We start from the raw sequence: 23,590 nt of genomic DNA on the forward strand, positions 1-23,590 counted from the left end.
GGAAGAAAGTGGTCTGGGCTGGATACCAGCTTCAGTCAGCTGGTGAACCCAAGGGGAAGTTCTGAAGCCAGGAGTCTGTTGGCACCAGTATCTGCTCTCCCCACCCCTTCCATAGCTTCCTCAGGTAATTTTCTGATCCTCATAGAAGCTGAGGGACTTCAGCAAGTGAAGAGATTCTGGGTGGGACATCCCCGACAGGCTGCACACCTTTCCGATGCTCTGCTATTAGAAACAATGATGCAAGCAGCATCCTCCATTTACTTTTTTTTTTTTTTTTTTTTTGAGACGGAGTCTCACTCTGTCGCCCAGGCTGGAGTGCAGTGGCACAATCTCAGCTCACTGCAAGCTCCGCCTCCCAGGTTCATGCCATTCTCCTGCCTCAGCCTCCCGAGTAGCTGGGACTACAGGTGCCCGCCACCTCGCCCGGCTGATTTTTTGTATTTTTAGTAGACAGGGGGTTTCACCGTGTTAGCCAGGATGGTCTTGATCTCCTGACCTCGTGATCTGCCCGCCTCGGCCTCCCAAAGTGCTGGGATTACAGGCGTGAACCACTGCGCCCAGCCTCAGTTGTTTTTTTCTTAAACAAGACTATTATTGGGCGCATCTTTGGTGTAAATGTTGGTATAGTATCTGTTTTCAAGATAGTTTTATATTACCTTTCAAATATGCTAAAACCTTCATATATTTTCCTCTTTTTCTTAAAAATATAAGTGTCGGCTGGGCACAGTGGCTCACACCTGTAATCCCAGCACTTTGGGAGGCTGAGGCAGGTGGATCACTTGAGCCCAGGAATTCAAGACCAGCCTGGGCAAAATGGCAAGATCCCTGTCTCTACAAAATGTTTTAAAATTAACCAAGTAAGGTGGCATCTCCTGAGCTCCTGGACATGGGGCTCAGTGGAGGGGGCACCATACCCACTCTTGCTGAAACAACAGTGGGAGCCAAGCCAGCACCAGCCATGGCACCCTCACTTCTCTCCTCTCCTTCCTTCCCTATCCACCCTCCCCATTCACCTTGCTTCACAACGCCCCCCATTTCTCACAAGGGAGGATGGAAGGATGGAAGGCCTGTTCTGCACAACTAGGTCAAGTCGCTCGTTACCTTATCACCACAATTTGGACACTTAGGGGTGAACGTGCACCCCTCCTCTGTGGCCGCACCTGGTAAAAGCCAGATAAAACATGACTGGCAAGATAGTTTATCTCCCAACACCAGCCTTAGGAAACAGTTTCATGTACTCACTTTTTCCTTTTTTTCCAATCCTGTCGTGGAGGACGTGTAGCCTTCTAAAGTACCAGGTCAAACCTCCCAGGATGTGGGTCAACACTGACCTTAGCGGTGGGTCTTCACAGGCTGGAGTCTGTGCCCTGAAGCAAGTGACTCTCAATGGTGTGAAGTTGAGCAGTTTACTTTGTGGCTGCTGCAAAGCAAACAGATAAAATGGCAGCTGTCGTCCTCATGTCCTGAGTAGGTCCCCCTCAGAGTTCTGAGACCCAGGCACGCTCATGAAACTTTTGAAGTTGGTCTCCTCCCTGTTGATTCAGACTCAGTCATGTCAGCCCTGAGCCAGCAAGTCTCCACAAGCACTGGGCACTCCAGTGTGTCACCAGAGAAGACCAGGGGCTAGAAAAGCTCCAGGTGCTCAAAGCAGTCGCACAGGATTGCTCACGACTTCGGCTATTCCCACCCGGTGCAGAGAGCCCCTCGCCCTCATCCTGCTGGATGACAGGTCACCACCCAGCTCTCAGAAGGTAGTCTTTAGAGGTCCGACTTTTTTTTTTTTTAAGATGGAGTCTCACTCTGTTGCCCAGGCTGGAGTGCAGTGGCTCGATCTCAGCTCACTACAACCTCCGCATCCCAGGTTCAAGAGATTCTCCTGCCTCAGCCTCCCAAGTAGCTGGGACTACAGGCACATGCCACCACACCCAACTAATTTTTTGTATTTTTAGTAGAGATGGGGTTTCACTGTGTTAGCCAGGATGGTCTCGATCTCCTGACCGCCTCGGTGTCCCAAAGTGCTGGGATTACAGGCATGAGCTACCGTGCCCGGCCCTTGAGGTCCTACTCTTTTTCCAGGGAACCAAGACAAAGAATAAACTGGCTTAAGAAAATAAATCATTCAAATCTGTAGAAGATCAAATCTGTTTATTAATTCATGTAAACATTTTCCAACTTGGGAGGAGACAAGGCAAAGACAGTAGGAGGCCTTCTGAGAAGGGAGGTCAGATGAGAGAGGCCTTCAGACTCACCCCAGACCAGCTCCACCATAACAATTTCTAGAAACATATTCATCATATGTAAACAAAATGCAGTTTTCCCCATAATTTTCAAATTAATATTCCATTTTAAAGGGAGTTAAAACTCATACACTTTTCCAGAGTTTAAAATGCTAGACCATTTTAGACATGTATTTGTCCAGATAAGTTTCTGCTTGCCTCAGTGGGATCTGCAAGCTTGCACGAGAGCACACTAATTTTCAATCCACTCCTTGCTTTGTGTGATAGAACAAACTGCAAGGAGAAACACAAAAAGAGACAGAAGGTTAGTTTTTAAAATCCCCTTGTATATCAAGTTGGAAAATCAATGATCACAAATAGAGAACTGCAATGAAAGTTCTGTTTACAGATATTAATATAAACTTCCATTAAAGCTGTAAGATGATGGAAAGAGTTCCAGTCTCAGAGTACAGTTAATTTACAGGCCTGGCTTCTGACTGATTTTATAAAAATTTATGTCACTTTTTATGCTATTTCTCTCAGGTAGGAAAGTTGGGATTAAAACTCTAGTGTGGCCGGGCACGGTGGCTCATGCCTGTAATCCCAGCACTTTGGGAGACCGAGGCGGGCGGATCACCTGAGGTCAGGAGTTCGAGACCAGTCTGGCTAACATGGTGAAACTCCCATTTCTACTAAAAATACAAAAAAATTAGCGGAGCATGGTAGTGCACACCTGTTATCCCAGCTACTCAGGAGGCTGAGGCAGGAGAATCACTTCAACCTGGGAGGCAGAGGTTGCAGTGAGTAGAGATTGCGCCATTGCACTCCAGCTTGGGCAACTAGAGCGAAACTCTGTCCCCCCTTCCCCCAAAAAAATGTCTAATGCAGGGCTGGGTGAGGTGGCTCATACCTGTAATCCCAGCACTTTGGGAGGCCAAGGCAGGTAGATCACTTGAGGCCAGAAGTTCAAGACCAGCCTGACCAACAAAGTGAAACCCTGTCTCTACTAAAAATATAAAAATCAGCCAGGCGTGGTGGTGCACACCTGTGGTTCCAGCTACTCGGTGGCTGAGGCAGGAGGATCACTTGAGCCTGGGAAGGTTGAGACTGCAGTAAGCTGTGATCGCACCATGCGCTCCAGCCCGGGTGACAGAGCGAGCAGAGAAAGACTCTGTCTCAAAAAAAAAAAAAAGTATAACGTAGGAAAAAGGGCTTACTGTGTGTTCAAACTACCAACTGTGATAGACTTTAAGCTGTAGCAGGGACTCAATCTGTGAGACTACAGGAATATGATGACATAATTTAATAATAGTCTTATTTTAATAGTCTTGTTTTTTACAATTTATACAGCACTTTAACCAACATTTTATTTAATATAGAGTGGAAGGACATATAAACCACTTTAATTTCAAGACTGAGAGAAAACAAAGTACCAACGTCAGGAAAACTGTGAAAGATTTTAAATGGGCAGTAACAGTAAGTGGGTATCCTTTCGATGGAATGTCAGAGTAGTCTGGCATTGGCTAGAACACGTTCAGAGCTGTCTGATTCTACAGGAGCTACACCTCTCATTGCACGGACTGAGCTGTTTTAGAACTAGGTTGTAGAAAGCTGACAGTGATTCGAATGACCCTGCTCATGGAATCCCCATGAAGTCTGAGTGAAGATACACTGCTGCTGCCCTGTAGAGGAGCCCAGTGGTTCATCTACAAGCAAACCCATTCAGCATTTTGCATTGTCTGCCTATGTATCTATTCTTCCAATTACTTTTTTTTTTTTTTTTTTTTTTTTTTTTTTGAGACAGAGTTTTACTCTGTCACTCAGGCTGGAGTGCAGTGGTGAGATCTCAGCTCACTGCAACCTCCGCCTCCTGGGTTCAAGTGATTCTCCTGCCTCAGCCTCCTGAGTACCTGGAATTACAGGCACCTGCCACCACACCCGGCTAATTTTTTTAGTTTTAGTAGAGACAGTGTTTCACCATCTTGGACAGGCTGGTCATGAACCAATTCCCTTTGAATCCTTCTTTTCCCTTTATCTTTTCTTTTCCTTTTTTTTTTTTTTTTTTTTTTTTTTGAGATAGAGTCTGACTCTGTCACCCGGGCTGGAGTGCAGTGGCCGGATCTCAGCTCACCGCAAGCTCTGCCTCCCGGGTTTACGCCATTCTCCTGCCTCAGCCTCCCAAGTAGCTGGGACTACAGGCACCCACCAACTCGCCCGGCTAGTTTTGTGTATTTTTTAGTAGGACGGGGTTTCACCGTGTTAGCCAGGATGGTCTCGATCTCCTGACCTCGTGATCTGCCCGTCTCGGCCTCCCAAAGTGCTGGGATTACAGGCTTGAGCCACCGCGCCCGGCCCTTTTCCCTATATCTTACTGGTTCCCTCATTAATTAATGAGTTAATTTTCAACAGGTGTTATTTTATTTTTGTATGCATCATGGTTTTTGGATTTTGGTTTTGGATTTTACATCTTTTTATTTGTAAAATACTGTGTTACCTAACGCACCAAGCAGCTTGTCCATAATTGTGAATATTTGTTCAAGCCACCTGGAACATCTGTTACACACATTCTCTGGGAAAGTGCAGTATCCACTTGAGGGTCATTCATTGTTGTATTTGAATCAAATTTAGAAAACTCTTAAGTTCCCATGAACTTAAGTTGATCAGACTCATTAGCAAGTGGTGCCTCCTGTCTGGAGGGAAAGCATACAGGGTCGGTCAAGGACCTGCGTATGCCCTGACTTGCAAAGAGATAGTACTTAGGGGCCCAAGCTAACCAATGAAGAGATGCAGCATCTTACTGCAACTTTTCTTCCTTTGGCCTGGGGAGAGGCCTTAAGCCGAGGTCCTAGAAATATTGGTAAGGCCACTGGAGACTCCATATCTGCAAACTATTCGGATGTGCTGGTGGCCATGGAAAATGGGAAAACCTGCTTATGAGGCTGAGATGGAGGAGATGCAGCATTCACAAATGCTCCTGCAGGATGTCCATGAGATGAAAACTAATTTCATAATAATACTAATTCTCCCATCAGCACACGATCTTTTCTAGAGGCTCCATGATACCGTTAGTCTGACACAAATGGAATGTGTGCTCTAGAATGTTTTAAATTTCTTTCAGTATTGGCCGGGCGCGGTGGCTCAAGCCTGTAATCCCAGCACTTTGGGAAGCCGAGACGGGCGGATCACGAGGTCAGGAGATCGAGACCATCCTGGCTAACATGGTGAAACCCCGTCTCTACTAAAAAATACAAAAAATTAGCCGGGCGAGGTGGCGGGCGCCTGTAGTCCCAGCTACTCGGGAGGCTGAGGCAGGAGAATGGCATAAACCTGGGAGGCGGAGCTTGCAGTGAGCTGAGATCCGGCCACTGCACTCCAGCCTGGGCGACAGAGCGAGACTCCGTCTCAAAAAAAAAAAAAAAAAAGTTCAGTATTAAGCTCCAGTAGAGCAAGTTATCAGTAGATATAACCCACACAAACAGAAGCACATTGGCTTGCGGGAGAATAAAGAGTTGAGAACCATGAAGTGAAGCAACGAGGCTGGCTGGGTCCAGTCTCACCTGTGACCCAGGGCAAGTGGCAAGACTACTTCTTTTTTTTTTTGAGACGGAGTCTCGCTCTGTCGCCCAGGCTGGAGTGCAGTGGTGCAATCTCCGCTCACTGCAAGCTCCGCCACCTCCAGGGTTAACGCCATTCTCCTGCCTCAGCCTCCCTAGAAGCTGGGACCACAGGCGCCTGCCACCATGCCTGGCAATTTTTTTGTATTTTCAGTAGAGATGGGGTTTCACCGTGTTCGCCAGGATGGTCTCGATCTCCTGACCTCGTCATCCGCCCACCTCGGCCTCCCAAAGTGCTGGGATTACAGGCGTGAGCCCCTGCACCCGGCCGTGGCAAGACTTCTTGGTCCCACTTTTCTCATCTGCAGCAGGGGAGTTTGTCTGGCTGCACTTTTCCCCCTCTGACACCTTGAACACTAAGACTCGAGGATCCTCCAACACTGAAGTGTGGCCCTTCAGAGTTGGCAGCTGTGGCCCTTCAGAGTTGGAGGATCACGGAATTTTGCAGGTTAGCAAACTTAATTAACCTCCCTAGGGTCTCACAGGCTGAGGTGTATTGGGATTAGGATTCAGACCAAATCTGTCTCCCCAGCAACTACGCACTTAATTGTGCTGTTTCACACTGCTCGTTACGCGAAGGGAACACCACAGGACGGGGGGACAACCTAGTCTGACCTTTTGGGGTTGAGGGGCCAAGAGAGGGGTCTCACTATGTTGCCCAGGCTGGCCTCAAACTCCTGGGTTCAGGCGATCCTCCCACCTCAGCCCACCAAGTAGCTGGGATGACAGGTGTGCACTTTTGCACCCGGCAGCTCTGATTTTAAAGCACTTTCCCCTCTTTTGGATTTAACCTTAAAGGATATTTTCTTTGTTGGTCTATTTTCTTTGATGTCTTTGGTAACTCCTTTATACAATATGAAAAAAACCCTGGCTATTTCTTTTGTTTTTAGGGTAGCTGAGTCCTTATGCACATCTGGGAACTGGGCATTAGAAATAATAAATTTCCCAAATTTATCTAGGTTTTTCTTATGGTTTGAATATAGAGAATAATAAATATATAGAATAATATAGCACTATAAAATGCACTAACTTTCAAATAAATTTTGCTTCTTTCCAAGAGAAATTGCCACTTTAATGCTGTTTTCTGTTCATCTGTCATCGCAAGAAACTCATTTACCTGATTAAAAAAAAGATGAGACAAATATATCTGAAGTTTACAAAGAAAATTCGTTTTGACAACAGTGAGAAACAAACTTTCTCATTAGAAATGAAATTTTAATTTGCAGTAATTATAGCTCAACCGTTTGTTTTTGTTTTTAGAGACAGGGTCTCACTCTGTCGCCCAAGCTGGAGTGCAGCAGTGCGATCACAGCTCACTGCAGCCTCGAACTCCCGGGGTCAAGCAATCCTCCCACCTCAGCTTCCCAAGTTTCTGAAATTACAGGTATGCACTATTATTCTCTGGCTAATTGTTTTATGTTTTATTTTTTGTAGACACAGGGTCTCACTATGTTGCCCAGGGTGATCTTGAACTCCTGACCTCAAGTGATCCTCCTGCCTCAGCCTCCCAAAATGCTAGGATTACAGGTGTGACCCGCCATGCCCAGCCAACTCAATTGTTTTGAAAGAGAAGATAAGGCAGGAAAGGCTAGATAAGTAGAATCTCTAAAGGCAATCAGGTAGCTCAGTAAGGAAAAATCTCTTCAAATAAAGTGGAAGCAGAATTTGGACCTAAAGTCTAATGGTAAATTTCATGAGCTGGTTTTAACAATAAAAAGCAAGTGCCTATTGCCAAATGCACATGCTAATTCCTAAATATTATCTGCTGCTGTTCTGTAGCTGCAAACCAGGGAGAAAACCTGTAGCTGATTTCATGTAACTGAGTAGGTGAAACACAGCCAAATCCTCCTAGAAAAACCACCTTATGACTGATCAACATCTCCGACTTGTTTTACCCCTTGTTACTTGACTATATCAAACATCATGTTTCCTCGGTTGTTTTTGTTTTGTTTTGTTTTGTTTTTTTGAGACAAGTCTTGCTCTGTAACTCAGGCTGGAGTGCAGTGGCGTGATCTTGGCTCACTGCAACTTCCACATCCTGGGTTCAAGTGATTCTCGTGCCCCAGACTCCTAAATAGCTAGGATTACAAGTGCACGTCACCACACTCAGCTAATTTTTGTACTTTTAGTAGAAATGGGGTTTCGCCATATTGGCTAGGCTGGTCTCAAACTCCTGACCTCAAGTGATCTGCCCTCCTCGGCTTCCCCAAATGCTAAGATTACAGGCGTGAGCCACTGCACCGAGCCCTAAAACATCATGTTTATTTATCCATTTAGGCTAATGGCCTCAGTTATTACTCATAATAGTAAATATTAGCTAGGATTTTAATATATGTAACATTTGTTCATGAAAGCAATGTGTGTTTAAAGCAAGATGATTTTTTCCCAAACTGTTTATTAGTGAATTAATTTCTATCAAATGTTTGACAAAACCACCTCTATTTTTGGGGGAAAAGCATTCACTTTGGAAATATTCTAAGCATTTCTTCCTTTTTGCTATTTACCGTGCAGCCCAAAGTCTCCTCAGCAACACTTCCTGTGAGACTACAGGAATGAAGGGTGCCGGTGTGATCAGTCAGATCAATCAGCATATCGAAACTGAGAAAGACAGATTTAAAGTCCAAGGAGTTTTTGTTGCAAATTGTGCACATGTTAGATGCTTCATTTACAATATAACCACAGGTGGAACTGAAAAGAAACAAAGACAATGATAAAATGTGATGCCTTAAGTGACAAATTTCATCTCTAGCAGAAAAAGAATTATCACTAAAAACTCTACGTCAGTGTATGGAAAACTTACTCAGTGTTCAGTGCTATGCAGTGTACCAGACAGTCGTAAAAAACAGTAAAACACACTTTCTATGCAGCCATTCTCAGAATTCATCTGAAACTGTGTATACCAGTCCTCCGCCTGCCCTCCCTTCTTCCCTCCCTCTGCCGAGTTCCTGCCAAACCTTCCAGGTCCCTCCCAGTCTCATTTCCCTGCTGGCGCCCTCCCTTCTTGCATCCCAGCCCGCACCCTTTCCCTCTTGGAACAGCAGCAGAATGCACGCCTCAGGACTGACTCATGCTGTCGCATCAGCTCCTTGTTCTCTCCTCCCCGGCTGGGAGTTCTGAGGGCAGGAACTGTGTCTTGTGCCTGGAAGGCACGAGTTCAACAGCTGCTCACTGGATGGTCCTGCACGGGGCCTTCTCTACAAATACAGAAAGCCTTGCAAGGCTGGCCGGGTGGCACCAGACGCTATTAACACTGCTGGTGATACTCTCTCCTCTCTTTCAGTGGTTTATGCTATTCCAAATTTCTGAAGCAAGCCTTACTTTAGCAATCTTGAACAGGGAACCTAATTCAAATTTCTCAAATAGGAGAAATGAACTAAAGACAGTGGATTCTTGTCTAGCCACAGATCACTTGGTTTAGCAAATTCTAGATGCTTTTCCTCAGATGTCAATAATAAATATACAGGGAAAAAAATTAGTTTTTCAAATTTTGAAAACTATTTTTCAAAAAACGAACACAAGGTCTTACACAGCATCCACATTCATTTTTTCAATGTTAATACATCATAAAATGTTTTAAAAATCCAGAGGTCAGTATCTTGACTGTGGCAACAGATACACAAACCTACAAGTGTGATAAAACTAATTAGAATGCACACACACGACTGCATGTGAACCTGTAGGAATTTGAGTAAGGCCAGTGGATTGAATGGTGTCAATATCCTGGCTGTGACATGGTACTATTACTTGCAAATGGTATCGCTGGGGGAAACGGGGCAGAAGCTACAAGGGATCTCTCTTATTATTTCTTTTTTCTTTGTGTGTGTGTGTGTGTGTGTGTGTGTGTGTGTGTGTGTGTGTGAGGCAGAGTCTCGCTCTGTCACCCAGGCTGGAGTGTAGTGGCGCAATCTCGGCTCGTTGCAAGCTCCGCCTCCCGGGTTCATGCCATTCTCCTGCCTCAGCCTCTCAAGTAGCTGAGACTACAGGTGCCCACCACCACACCCAGCTAATTTTTTTTTATTTTTTACAGACTAGGTTTCACCGTGTTAGCCAGGATGGGCTCAATCTCCCGACCTCGTGATCAGCCCTCCTCGGCCTCCCAAAGTGCTGGGATTATAGGTGTGAGCCACCACGCCCAGCCCTCTTATTATTTCTTATACTTCCATGCAAAACTAGGATTATCTCAATGAAAATTCTCATAAAAATCCACAGACTTTCCTAATAATATTACACGTTTTTTGCCAAGCATCTTTTAGCTAAGAGTATTAAATCTACTGGAGTTTACTTTCTTTCTTTTTTTTTTTTTTTTTTGAGACAGAGTTTCACTCTTGTCACCCAGGCTGGAGTGCAATGATGCAATCTCGGCTCACCACGACCTCCACCTCCTGGGTTCGAGCAATTCTCATGCCTCAGCCTCCAAAGTAGCTGGGATTATAGGTGCCCATCACCATGCCCAGCTAATTTTTTTGTATTTTTAGTAGACATGGTGTTTCACCATATTGGCCAGGCTGGTCTCAAACTCCTGACCTCAGGTAGTCCACCTGCCTCGGCCTCCCACAGTGCTGGGATTACAGGCGTGAGTCACCGTGCCCGGCCTGGAGTTTACTTTCTATGCAAGTAAATATTAACTTCGATCTACAAGAGGTTGGATGTTTCCCAGGCTGGACTCAAACTCTTCAAACTCCTGGGCTCAACCGATCCTCCCACCTCAGCCTCCTGAGTAGCTGAGACTACAGGTACATGCTACTGCACCTGGCTTGAAAATAATTTTTTAAAAATGCTGTCAGTACATTGGTATAGGGCCTAGCAACCAAAATAGTTTTCTGCCAAATCATTAGACAAGTTTGTCAAAAGTTTCTCACATTATATCTTTATATGTTAGAATTATAGAAATATAGATTATATTTTAAAAGGTAATTATAATATTTTAATCTAGTTTGCTATGGAAACTTTTCAGTATAGTTTTCTATACATTTATCTCAAATACATAACCCCTATTATGTCAACAAACAGCTTTAACTTTTAGAGAGCTTAAAATTTATTAACAATAATTATTTCTTACAAAAATGAATTTGCTAAAAGAGACATGGATCCTTACCATCTGTTTCGAACTACTTTGGTAGTTTCATCATCAATGTTGAGTGTGGAAATGTAGGCATAAAGGATGCCATAGGAAGGATCAGCTTTTCCTTCATTCTTCAAAGCTTTTCCCTTTAATTGTTCAACTGTATAGATATCAACTATTGTACTTACTAAAAATAGAAAGAAGTATTACAGTCTGTATATATTCTTATAAAATAAAGGATTACATCTGAATGGAAAGCTATGACAAATGAGAACATGCAGTAGCTTAAGTAACAAGAAAATTACTATGTTGGGTATATAAACACTGATTCTATAAATGGACATAAAAGCAAAACATAAGAAAAAAAGGAAATGAAATTAGTCTTCATTAAAATGAAGAATTTCTGTTTATCAAAAGACACCATTAAAAAAGCAAAAAGGCAAGCCACAGAGTAGGAGATGCTAGCAGTCTACAATGACATAAAGGACTCATCCAGAATTGTATAAAGAATTCGTAAATATCAGTTAGAAAAAGACAGTGACTTGGCTGGGCACAGTGGCTCATGCCTGTAATCCCAGCACTTTGGGAGACCAAGGCGGGCGGATCACCTGAGGTTGGGAGTTCAAGTGCAGCCTGACCAACATGGAGAAACCCTGTCTCTACTAAAAAAAAAAAAAAAAAAAATGGGCGTGGTGGTGCATGCCTGTAATCCCAGCTACTCAGGAGGCTGAGGCAGGAGAATCTCTTGAATCCAGGAGGCGGAGGTTGTGGTGAGCCGAGACTGCACCATTGCACTCCAGCCTGGGCAATGAGACAACTCCTTCTCAAAAAAAAAAAAAAAAAAAAGACAGTGATTCAATTTTTTCTTTTTTTTTTTTTTTTTTTTGAGACAGAGTCTCGTTCATTGCCCAGGTTGGAGTTCAGTGGCGCTGTCTGGGATTACAGGTGTGCTGGGATTACAGGTGTGAGCCACCACGCCCAGCGACAGTGACTCAATTTTTTAAATGGGGAAGAGACTTTTAAAAGTACATCACAGCCGGGCGCAGTGGCTCACACCTGTAATCCCAGCACTTTGGGAGCCTGAGGCGGGTGGATCATGAGGTCAGGAGATCAAGACCATACTGGCTAACATGGTGAAACCCCATCTCTACTAAAAAATACAAAGAATTGGCCGGGCGCGGTGGCTCAAGCCTGTAATCCCAGCACTTAGGGAGGCCGAGACGGGCGGATCACGAGGTCAGGAGATCGAGACCATCCTGGCTAACACGGTGAAACCCTGTCTCTACTAAAAATACAAAAAACTAGCCTGGCGAGGTGGCGGGCGCCTGTAGTCCCAGCTACTCCGGAGGCTGAGGCAGGAGAATGGCGTGAACCCGGGAGGCGGAGCTTGCAGTGAGCTGAGATCCGGCCACTGCACTCCAGCCCGGGCTACAGAGCAAGACTCCGTCTCAAAAAAAAAAAAAAAAAAAAAAAAATACAAAGAATTAGCCAGGCGTGGTGGCGGGTGCCTGCAGTTCCAGCTACTCGGGAGGCTGAGGCAGGAGAATGGTGTGAACTTGGGAGACGGAGCTTGCAGTGAGCCAAGATCATGCCACTGCACTCCAGCCTGGGCGACAAAGCAAGACTCCATCTCAAAAAATAACATAACATAACATAACATAACATAACATAACATAACATAACATAATTAATAAATAAAAGTACATCACAAAAGAAGTTATCAAAATGGCCAATACACGTACTGGTCTCAATAATCATCAGGAAAATACAAATTAAACAAGAGTAGGCTGGATGCGGTGGTTCACGCCTGTAATTCCAACACTTTGGGAAGTTGAGACTGGTGGATCGCTTGAGGTCAGGAGTTTGAGACCAGCCTGGCCAACATAGCAAAACCCTCTCTCTACTAAAAATAAAAAAATAGCTGGGCATAGCAGTGTGTGCCTGTAATCCCAGCTACTTGGGAGGCTGAGGAAGGAGAATCGCTTGAACCCGGGAAGCGGAGGTTGCACTCAGCCAAGATGGCGGCATTGCACTCCAGCCTGGGTGACAGAGCCAGACCCCATCTCAAAAACAAATGAACAAACAAACAAACAAACAAAACCAAAAGAATTCCACTAAACACCTAACATTTAAAAGACTAATAACACAAACATTAGTGAGGATGTGAAGCAACAAAAATAAACTTTACAAAACTAAAAATAATAACCTATAATTCATTTTTATTTTTTTTTATCTTAGAAGAATCTTCTAGGAACAAATATTACTTGGGTTAGAAAACTTTTATCAGAAGTTATCCGGTTTCTTCAGCACTTCATTGGTTTCTTTTGTTGCTGTCTAGTACATGAAATTTAATTTTCTTCAATAAAAAGTTGGTAATGTATATCTATTTATCTATAATATTTTTATGTCTTTATCCTTCTATTAGTATATATGCACAAAAAGATACATTAAAAGATGTTAACAAAGTAACTGTTTATTTGGGGCTGTTGCTTGCATTCTGTATTGTGTGTCTCTTTTATTTATTTATTTTTATTTTTTATTTTTTTTTTTTGAGACGGAGTCTCGCTCTGTCGCCCGGGCTGGAGTGCAGTGGCCGGATCTCAGCTCACTGCAAGCTCCGCCTCCCGGGTTCACGCCATTCTCCTGCCTCAGCCTCCCAAGTAGCTGGGACTACAGGCGCCCGCCACCTCGCCCGGCTAGTTTTTTGTATTTTTTAGTAGAGACGGGGTTTCATCGTGTTAGCCAGGATGGTCTCGATCTCCTGACCTCGTGATCCGCCCGCCTCGGCCTCCCAGAGTGCTGGGATTACAGGCTTGAACCACCGCGCCCGGCCTCTTTTATTTTTTTTTTTTTAAGACGGAGTCTTGCTGTGTCACCCAGGCTGGAGTGCAGTGCGTGATCTCGGCTCACTGCAACCTCCACCTCCTGGGTTCAAGCGATTCTCCTGCCTCAGCCTCCCGAGTAGCTGGAATTATAGGTGCCCCCACCACGCCTGGCTCATTTTTTGAATTTTTAGTAGAGACAAGGTTTCACCAGGTTGGCCAAGCTGGTCTCAAATTCCTGACCTCAGGTGATCCCTCTACCTCGGTCTCCCAAAGTGCTGGGATTACAGGCATGAGCCACCACACCCAGCCAAGCATTCTGTATTGTGTTTCTTTTATTTTTTGAGATACAGTCTCGCTCTGACACCCAGGCTGGAGTGTAGCTTCGCTCTGTCACCCAGGCTGGATCTCAGCTCACTGCAACCTCCGCCTCCCAGGTTCAAGAGATTCTCCTGCCTCAACCTGCCGAGTAGCTGGGATTACAGGCACATCATGTGATGCCCGGCTAATTTTTGTGTTTTTAGTAGAGACGGGGTTTTGCCATGTTGGCCAGACTGGTCTTATGAACCCCTGGGCTCAAATGATCCACCCACCTCAGCCTCCCAAAGTGCTGGGATTACAGGTGTGAGTCACTGTGCCTGGCCTACTTTTAAAATTTTGAGCATTTTAATTTTTAATAAAAATATAAAAGCTCTAAAGAAAACATGATCATAGTTTTACTCTGAAATATTTAATCAATTTCTACCTATACGGTTTTCATGGGAGTAATGAGCATTTTAAAAGATAAAAAAGGCCAGGCGCGGTGGCTCACGCCTGTAATCCCAGCACTTTGGGAGGCCGAGGCAGGTGGATCATGAGGTCAGGAGATTGAGACCATCCTGGCTAACACAGTGAAACCCCGTCTCTACTAAAACTACAAAAAATTAGCCGGGTGCTGTGGCGGGCGCCTGTAGTCCCAGCTACTCGGGAGGCTGAGGCAGGAGAATGGCGTGAACCCGGGAGGTGGAGCTTGCAGTGAGCCGAGATCGCGCTACTGCACTCCAGCCTGGGCGACAGAGCGAGACTCTGTCTCAAAAAAAAAAAAAAAAAAAAAACTATTTTTAGGCCAGGGACGGTGGTTCATGCCTGTAATCCCAGCACCTCAGGAGGCCTAGTCAGGCAGATCACCTGAAGTCAGGAGTTTGAGACCAGCTGGCCAACATGGTGAAACCCCACCTCTACTAAAAATACAAAAATTAGCAGGGCGTGGTGGCGTGTACCTGTAATCCCAGCTACCCAGGAGGCTGAGGTAGGAGAATCACTGGAACCCAGGAGGCAGAGGCTGCAGTGAGCCGAGATTGCACCACTGCACTCCAGCCTGGGTGACATAGCAAGACTCCATCTCAAAAAAAGAAAAAAAGCTATTTTTGGGCCGGACACTGTGGCTCACGCCTGAAATCCCACCACTGTGGGAGGCTGAGGCGGGTAGATCACCTGAGGTCAGGAGTTCAAGACCAGCCTGGCCAACACTGTGAAACCCCATGTCTACTAAAAATATAAAAATTAGCCAAGTGTGGTGGTGCGCACTTGTAATCCCATCTACTTGGGGGGCTGAGACAGGAGAATTGATTGAACCCAGGAGGTGGAGGTTGCAGTGAGCTAAGCTCACACCACTGCACCCCAGCCTGGGTGACAGAGCAAGACTCCTCAAAAAACAAACAAACAAACAAACAAACAAACCCTATTTTTGGGCCGAGCAAGGTGGCTCACACCTGTAATCCTTCAGGAGGCTGAGGCAGGAGGATTCCTTGAGGTCAGGAGTTTGAGAACCCGAAAAAAGAAAAGAGAAGAGAAGAGGGGAGGGGAGAGGAGGGGAGAAAGAAATAAAGAAAGACAAAAGAAGGAGAGAAAGAGAAAGAAAGAGAAAGAAGGAACTACTTTGTGATTACTTTTATAACTTACTGATCAGAAAAAAAAAATCCCAAATAAATCAGGCTGCCCTTGAGTAGCCTAAAAATGGTTGTAGACACTGTCATTCCTGTCCCCGTTTTAGGGTTGCATGGCAGGGCAGGGACTGAAATACACTTTATCAAGTTTACCTCACAGCTCGCTGAACGCCTCTGTGCTCTCTCAAGTTTCCTGAAATGGCATTATCTACAAATGACCCAACATTTTAAAAAAATGTTTCCAAAGTAACAATCATGGCTTTATTTTATTATTATTATTATTATTATTTGAGACAGGGTCTTGCTCTGTCACCTAGGCTGCAGTGCAGTGGCATGAACATAGCTCACTGCAGTCTCTATCTCCAGGGCTCAAGCAATCCTCCTATCTCAGCCTCCTAAGTAGCTGAGATCACAGGCACATGCCACCATGCCCAGCTATTTTTTTTTTTTAATTTTTGTAGAGATGGAGTCTCACCTATGGCTTGTCCCTTCTTGTAGGCAAAAAGATGATAAATTTTGATCCAGTAGTACCTTTTTCTATCAGTGACCACTACTGACATGAAACACATTAAATATCCTCCGCAAAAAGCAATAACAAAGTTCCTCTTCCACACAATGTAATGTGGCTTGCAGAATACATTATTTCTTTTTTTTTTTTTTTTTTTTTTTTTTGAGACAGAGTCTGGCTCTGCCACCCAGGCTGGAGTGCAGTGGCTGGATCTCAGCTCACTGCAAGCTCCGCCTCCCGGGTTTACGCCATTCTCCTGCCTCAGCCTCCCGAGTAGTTGGGACTACAGGCACCCACCACCTCGCCCAGCTAGTTTTTTGTATTTTTTAGCAGAGACGGGGTTTCACTGTGTTAGCCAGGATGGTCTTGATCTCCTGACCTTGTGATCCGCCCGTCTCGGCTTCCCAAAGTGCTGGGATTACAGGCTTGAGCCACCGTGCCCGGCCGAATACATTATTTCATGCTAAATTCCATTGTCACTCTCTTCAGGTGAATTAAGCATCATCTACGATAACTAAGTAAGGACTATGTTACAGAACACGCCTTCTGGGAGTGATCTAAAACTTCCCTCTGTTCTTCCTGGTCCCTCTGGCATGCATGTCTGGCATAATCCAGCAATAGCAATAAGCAGAATCCTTTTTTCTTTTTTCTTTTTTTGGAGAGAGTCTCACTCTATTGCCCAGTCTGGAGTACAGTGGCGTGATCTCAACTTACTACAACATCCGCCTCCCTGGTCGAAGCGATCCTCCTGCCTCAGCCTCCCTAGTAGCTGGGACTATAGGCACATACCACCACACCTGGCTAATTTTTGTATTTTTAGTAGAGATGGCGTTTCACCATGTTGACTGGGCTGGTCTTGAACTCCTAACCTCAAGTGATCTGCCCACCTCAGCCTCCCAAAGTGTTGGGATTACAGGAATGAGCCACTGCACCCGGCCAGCAGAATCCTTTTAAAAGAAGAGCCTCAACATAGGCTTCATGGATTTGGGGTCCAGGAACATGACAGTTTATGCAAATTCCACACATGGGTACAAGCACTGCTCTGGGGAGAGGGTCATAAGCTCCCATCAGATAGGCAAAAGGTATATAATATATAAGATGCTCAGGAGGGCATGGTGACTCATGCCTGTAATCCCAGCACTTTGGGAGGCCGAGACCAGTGGATTACTTGAGCCCAGCAGTTTGAGACCAGCCTGAGCAACACTGTAAAACCCCATCTCTACAAAAAATACAAAAATTAGGCCAGGCACGGTGGCTCACGTCTGTAATCCCAACACTTTGGGAGGCCAAGGTGGGTAGATCACAAGGTCAAGCGATCGAGACCATCCTGACCAATATGGTGAAACCCCATATTTACTAAAAATACAAAAAAGGGGCCGGGCACGGTGGCTCAAGCCTATAATCCCAGCACTTTGGGAGGCCAAGACGGGCGGATTATGAGGTCAGGAGATCAAGATCATCCTGGCGAAAATGGTGAAACACCATCTCTACTAAAAAATACAAAAAAAATACTAGCCGGGCGAGGTGGCGGGTGCGTGTAGTCCCAGCTACTCGGGAGGCTGAGGCAGAAGAATGGCGTAAACCCGGCAGGTGGAGCTTGCAGTGAGCTGAGATCTGGCCACTGTACTCCAGCCTGGGAGACAGAGCGAGACTCCGTCTCAAAAAAAAAAAAAAAAAATACAAAAAAGGTCGGGCGCGGTGGCTCACACCTGTAATCCCAGCACTTTGGGAGGCTGAGGCAGGCAGATCACAACGTCAGGAGATCAAGACCTTCCCGGCTCACATGGTGAAACTCCGTCTCTACTAAAAAATACAAAAAAATTAGCCGGGCATGGTGGTGGGCCCCTGTAGTCCCAGTTACTCGGGAGGCTGAGGCAGGAGAACGGCATAGAACGGCGTAAACCTGGGAGGCAGAGCTTGCAATGAGCCAAGATCACACCACTGCACTCCAGGCTGGGTGACAGAGTGAGAGTTCGTCTCAAAAAAAAAAAAAAAAAAAAAATTTAGCAGGGTGTGGTGGAACAAGTCTGTAGTCCCAGCTACTGCAGAGGCTGAGGCAGAAGAATTGCTTGAACCCAGGAGGCAGAGGTTGCAGTGATCAACCGAGATCATGCCACTGCACTCCAGCCTGGGTGACAGAGTGAGACTCCGTCTCAAAAAAAAAAAAAAAGAAAGAAAGAAATTAGCTAGCTAGGTGCAGTGCTGTGCACATGTAGTCACAGATACTTGGAGAGGCTGAGGCAGGAAGATGGATTGAGCCCAGGAGGACCAGGCTGCAGTGAGCCATGATGACACAACTGCACTCCAGCGAGACTCTGTCAAAAAAAAAAAAAAAAAGAAAAGAAAAGAAGAAGATGCCCACTATTTTAAACTACCTTTAGAAAAGTTGAAATAGGCTGGGCGCAGTGGCTCACGCCTATAATCCCAGCACTTTGGGAGGCCGAGGAGGGTGGACCACAAGGTCAGGAGATCGAGACCGTCTGGCTAACAAGGTGAACACCTGTCTCTACTAAAAATACAAAAAAATTAGCCGGGCACGGTGGCAGCGCCTGTACTCCCAGCTACTCAGGACACTGAGGCAGGAGAATGGCGTGAACCCGGGAGGCAGAGCCTGCAGTGAGCCGAGATCACGCCACTGCACTCCAGCCTGGGCAACAGAGCGAGACTCCGTCTCAAAAAGAAGAAAAAAAAAAACAACGAAAAGTTGAAATATAGTAGTTACAGAATAGGAATCTGGTCTTTTACCATGTCAAACAAATCTTTACAGGCCCAATTTCGGCCTTAAAAAAAAATCCAAATATATTTAAAGGGTCACTTACAATTTATGGATTCTTTGAAATAACTTTCAATTTCGTCATCCAGAACATTTGTTTTATTTTCTCGTATAAAATTCAGTAGAATGTTGGCTTCTGGTGTCTCTTAAATTGAAAATGCATAGTAAGTGAAAAGTAAACTGACTAACTTTTAAATCACATTTAAATCATCCAAAATCATTTTAATAGTAAAAAGTGAAGACATGTAAGAATACAATCAAATAGAATATTATGTGGCTATTAATAATCTGATATAGAATTCTGTTAACATAGAGAGATGTACACCACATTACATCTAAAACAGATGTTAGTGAAAAGAGCAGCTTATTAACCTGTGTGGTTCAATACCCTTTTAATTAAAAAATCTGCATATATAAGGGGACTGGCGCAGTGACTCACACCTGTAATCCCAGCACTTTGGGAGGCCAAGGCAGGCGGATCATGAGGCCAGGAGATGGAGGCCATCCTAACATGGTGAAACCCTGTCTCTACTAAAAATACAAAAACATTAGCCAGGCATGGTGGTGGGCACCTGCAGTCCCAGCTAGTTGGGAGGCTGAGGCAGGAGAATGGCACGAACCCGGGAGGTGGAGCTTGCAGTGAGCCGAGACAGCGCCATTGCACTCCAGCCTGGGAAACAGAGCAATACTCCGTCTAAAAAAAAAAAATCTACATATATAAATGCAAAATTATTGGAAGAACATATATGAAAAAATGATTCTCTCTAGACAGTGGGATTGTAGGTGATCTTTGTTTTCCTTGTTTGTGTTTTTATATTTTTTTTTCTGAATTTTATATGTATTTCTTTACTCAGAAAAAAAAGGTTTTCAAAAGGCAATTGAGGCCGGGCGCGGTGGCTCAAGCCTGTAATCCCAGCACTTTGGGAGGCCGAGACGGGCGGATCACGAGGTCAGGAGATCGAGACCATCCTGGCTAACCCGGTGAAACCCCGTCTCTACTAAAAAATACAAAAAACTAGCCGGGCGAGGTGGCGGGCGCCTGTAGTCCCAGCTACTCGGGAGGCTGAGGCAGGAGAATGGCGTAAAACCCGGGAGGTGGAGCTTGCAGTGAGCCGAGAGCCGGCCACTGCACTCCAGCCTGGGCGGCAGAGCCAGACTCCGTCTCAAAAAAAAAAAAACAAAAAAAAAACAAAAAAAAACAAAAGGCAATTGAAATATATAAAACAGGCTCTATAAAAAGCATTGCTCCCCACGTTGGGACATGAGTGTGCAAGAGTCGCGGGTACTGTGCCAGAAGGCAGGAACGTGAGTTTGGAAAGAGCTCCCCCATGATGCCCTTGGACCCCAGGCCCAGCCTCTGGCACATGATTGTTAATTACCCCAGCCCCTTTGAATATTCTACAAATTGTCCTGACAACGTCTGTACTTTCCTAACTCCCCTGGGAAGATGTGGGCATTTCTTCCTCCTTGCTCCCAGAATACAAGTCTTCTACCTGTTCTTGCTCAGAACTAGGTTGTCAAATCCTTGCTGGCATGTGGTGTCCCACGTGATGACTGTCCTCACATCCATCTGACCAGCCACTCATCTCCTTCCTTGTTCCAGAAATTTATATTATCTCAATTATTGGCAAGTAAAAGGCATTCAAAAATATTGATAAGGTCATGGGCGAATGAATGAATGTAGAACTCTATTAACTTGGAGAGATGTGCACCATGAATTGCTGTGCTTCAGATGGGAGCATCTGCTGGAGCGAGACCACAGAAATCCAGCCAACGAGCTTCCTGTGATGGGGGCTGTCAGGGATGGGTGGGTACCAGCACTGCAGGTTCTCACTGACAATAAGGTTATCCTGACTGTCAGAGAAAGGCAGGAATTGTGCCCTCCCTATCTGATAAGCACCCTCAGGGCAGAGAAAGAAACAAGGGAATCTCGACATCCTGGTGAGGACGAACACAAGCCATTCAGGGCTTCTTAATTTCTATAAGGCAGGTATAGCCCAGGAAATTAAAAGTAAAACTGATATAACTATTTACAATAGCAAAGACATGGAACCAGCTCAAATGCCCATTAATGGTAGACTGGATAAAGAAAATGTGGTACATATACACCATGGAATACAATGCAACCATAAAAAGGAATGAGATCATATCCTTTGCAGAGACATGGATAAAGCTGAAAACTATCATTCTCAGCAAACTAACACAGGAACAGAAAACCAAACACCACATGTTCTCACTCATAAGTGGGAGCTGAACAATGAGATAACAAGGACACAGGGAGGGGAACAACACACACTGGGGCCCGTTGGGGAATGGGGGGTGAGGGGAGGGACAGCATCAGCACAAATAGCTAATGCATGCGGGGCTGAAAACCTAGATGACAGGCTGGGTATGGTGGTTCATGCCTGTAATCCCAGCACTTTGGGAGGCCGAGGCGGGCAGATAACGAGGTCAGGAGATCAAGACTGGGATTACGGGCTTGAGCCACCGCGCCCAGCCCCAAGAAGGCATTTTTTCTAATGATGTTGGTTACTGCTCAAAATACTGTGACTTTTTTTCTTTGAATCTGTAATCAGAGCCAAATGCACAACATCCTAAAATACCCGTCTCATTAATTAGATCTTTAGTTTTTTATATCATTGTGCAGTCAAGGTTGATCATCTTTTCCATCAGACAAATCTGTCTTTTAAAAACTTTTCCAGCTCAAATTTACCCTTAGAGGATGAAGATTTTACTATCACTGATATTACTAAATGTAAGAATAATAGGTCAGGCGTGGTGGCTCGTGCCTGTAATCCCAGCACTTTGGGAGGCCAAGGCAGGTGGATCACTGGAGCCCAGGAGTTCAAGGCCAGCCTGGCCAACATGGTGAAACCCTGTCTCTACTAAAAACATAAAAAATTAGCCGGGCATGGTAGCAGGCACCTGGGCAACCCGGGAGGCTGGAACAGGAGAATCGCTTGAACCCAGGAGGTGGAGGCTGCAGTGAGCCAAGATTGTGCCACCGCACTCCAGCCTGGGGGACAGAGCAAGACTCCATTTCATTAAAAAAAAATACATATACATATACATATATATATATATATATATATAAAATAAACTATTTTTATTAATAAGTTATTTCTAATAGCAAACCCAGGGTGCGGAGGCTCACGCCTGTAATCCCAGCACTTTGGAAGGCCGAGGCGGGCGGATCACAAGGTCAGGAGATTGAGACCATCCTGGCTAACAGAGTGAAACCCCATCTCTACTAAAAATACAAAAAGTTAGCCGGGTGTGGTGGCGGGCACCTGTAGTCCGGGCTATTCAGGGGGCTGAGGCAGGAGAATGGCATGAACCCAGGAGGCGGAGCTTGCAGTCAGCCGAGATGGCACCACTGCACTCCAGCCTGGGTGACAGAGTGAGACTCCATCTCAAAAAATAAATAAGTAAATAAATAAATAAATAAAATAAAAATAAACCATACATAGTACCTCCCTCCAGGAAAGAAAAAATTGAAGAGTGTCCCACTATTGTCCTAAGTGTTAATAATAGACTATCGTGTGTCACCATCAATTTCCAACAAAGCAGTCAGAGCAAACCTCTCAGAGCTGAGTCAGATGCTGTCACTGCTCTGCTCCAAACCCCAACCTTCTACCCCATCCCGAGTAGAAGCCAGCGCACTCTAACAGCCTGCGAGGCCTTCTTCATGGGTGCCCCATCTCTTCTCAGAACAGCTCCTGCTGGCCCTGAACTCCTGGGCTCCAGCCACACCAGCCCCTCGGTGTTTCCCTTGGTTAACCCTTTAGCTTCCTCATCAAGCCTTTGCTCAGACGTCGCTCTCCCATGCAGCGCGCCTTGTGGAAAACCACACATGCTGTGGCCCTCTAGGTCCTCCTGACTCTGTTCCACATGTTCTCCTTAAATATTTCATAATTCATGGACATGTGATCTTCATTATTTATTCTCTGTCTCTCCCTGCTACAGTGTAAACTCCATGAGGGTGGGAAGATTTGTCCATTTTGTCATTGCACCCCAGAACAGCACCCAGCACACAGCACGTGCTCAGTAAATGAGTTCAGTGAAGAGCAATTTGGGGCATGCACATCATCTCCCATGCTGCCTTCAAGGAGACAACCTCCATGTGTAGGATGTGCAAGGTTCAGAGTACTCATATTAAAACCAGAGTCTCATTATTTGACACCATTCCTCATAGTAATTCTATCTTTTAAAAATGCTGATAATGGTTTGGTCAAAAGCACACATTGCTTTATAATTCTGTCACTGCGACGCTTTGTCACAGACCAGTAGAGGGAGCTTATGTTTTAAATGATACACTACGTACTCTACTCATAGCTTCCCGAGATGGCGAAGGATTGATTACTCCATTTCTTTGGCAGTTCTGGGTTGATGGTTACGTCTGCACTACAAAGCACCCTGGGAATGCTCACAGGCACTAACGCCTCATCTCCCCAGTCTGGCTCCCTTGATTTCATGCTGTAGTAAACTGGAACTCCTTTAACAACAACTCCAGGGCATCATCTGGGCATTTAATGTGCAGTTATGAGCTAATGATACTACAGAGAGTACTGTGTGTGGGCGCGCGTGCGTGTTATCGATGTCCTAGCAGTAAAAGTTATTTGAATGTAGCAAAACTGAATCTACCTATTAGTCAATAATTTAGCATCTGA

The 23,590-nt window shown here is 45.2% G+C and overlaps 1 protein-coding gene across 3 annotated transcripts in view; it reads right to left on the bottom strand.

Moving 5' to 3' along the window:
* Positions 1 to 2,142: 2,142 nt before the first annotated feature.
* MEIOB (meiosis specific with OB-fold) overlaps positions 2,143 to 23,590 on the bottom strand; it is a 44,463-nt gene continuing 23,015 nt past the window's right edge. For 2 of the 3 annotated variants that reach the window (XM_007981888.3, XM_073015020.1), the window contains 4 exons: positions 18,967 to 19,065; positions 10,926 to 11,079; positions 8,335 to 8,518; positions 2,143 to 2,510 (listed from right to left, as the gene is read on the bottom strand). In XM_007981888.3, the coding sequence (XP_007980079.1) occupies positions 2,400 to 2,510; positions 8,335 to 8,518; positions 10,926 to 11,079; positions 18,967 to 19,065 (548 nt within the window). In that variant the 3' untranslated portion in view covers positions 2,143 to 2,399. Of the gene's footprint in view, positions 2,511 to 6,860; positions 6,948 to 8,334; positions 8,519 to 10,925; positions 11,080 to 18,966; positions 19,066 to 23,590 lie in introns of all 3 variants that reach the window. The other variant, XM_037990025.2, reaches the window with a different exon arrangement.

This window comes from Chlorocebus sabaeus, chromosome 5, assembly GCF_047675955.1.
Source record: "Chlorocebus sabaeus isolate Y175 chromosome 5, mChlSab1.0.hap1, whole genome shotgun sequence".
NCBI lineage: Eukaryota > Metazoa > Chordata > Mammalia > Primates > Cercopithecidae > Chlorocebus > Chlorocebus sabaeus.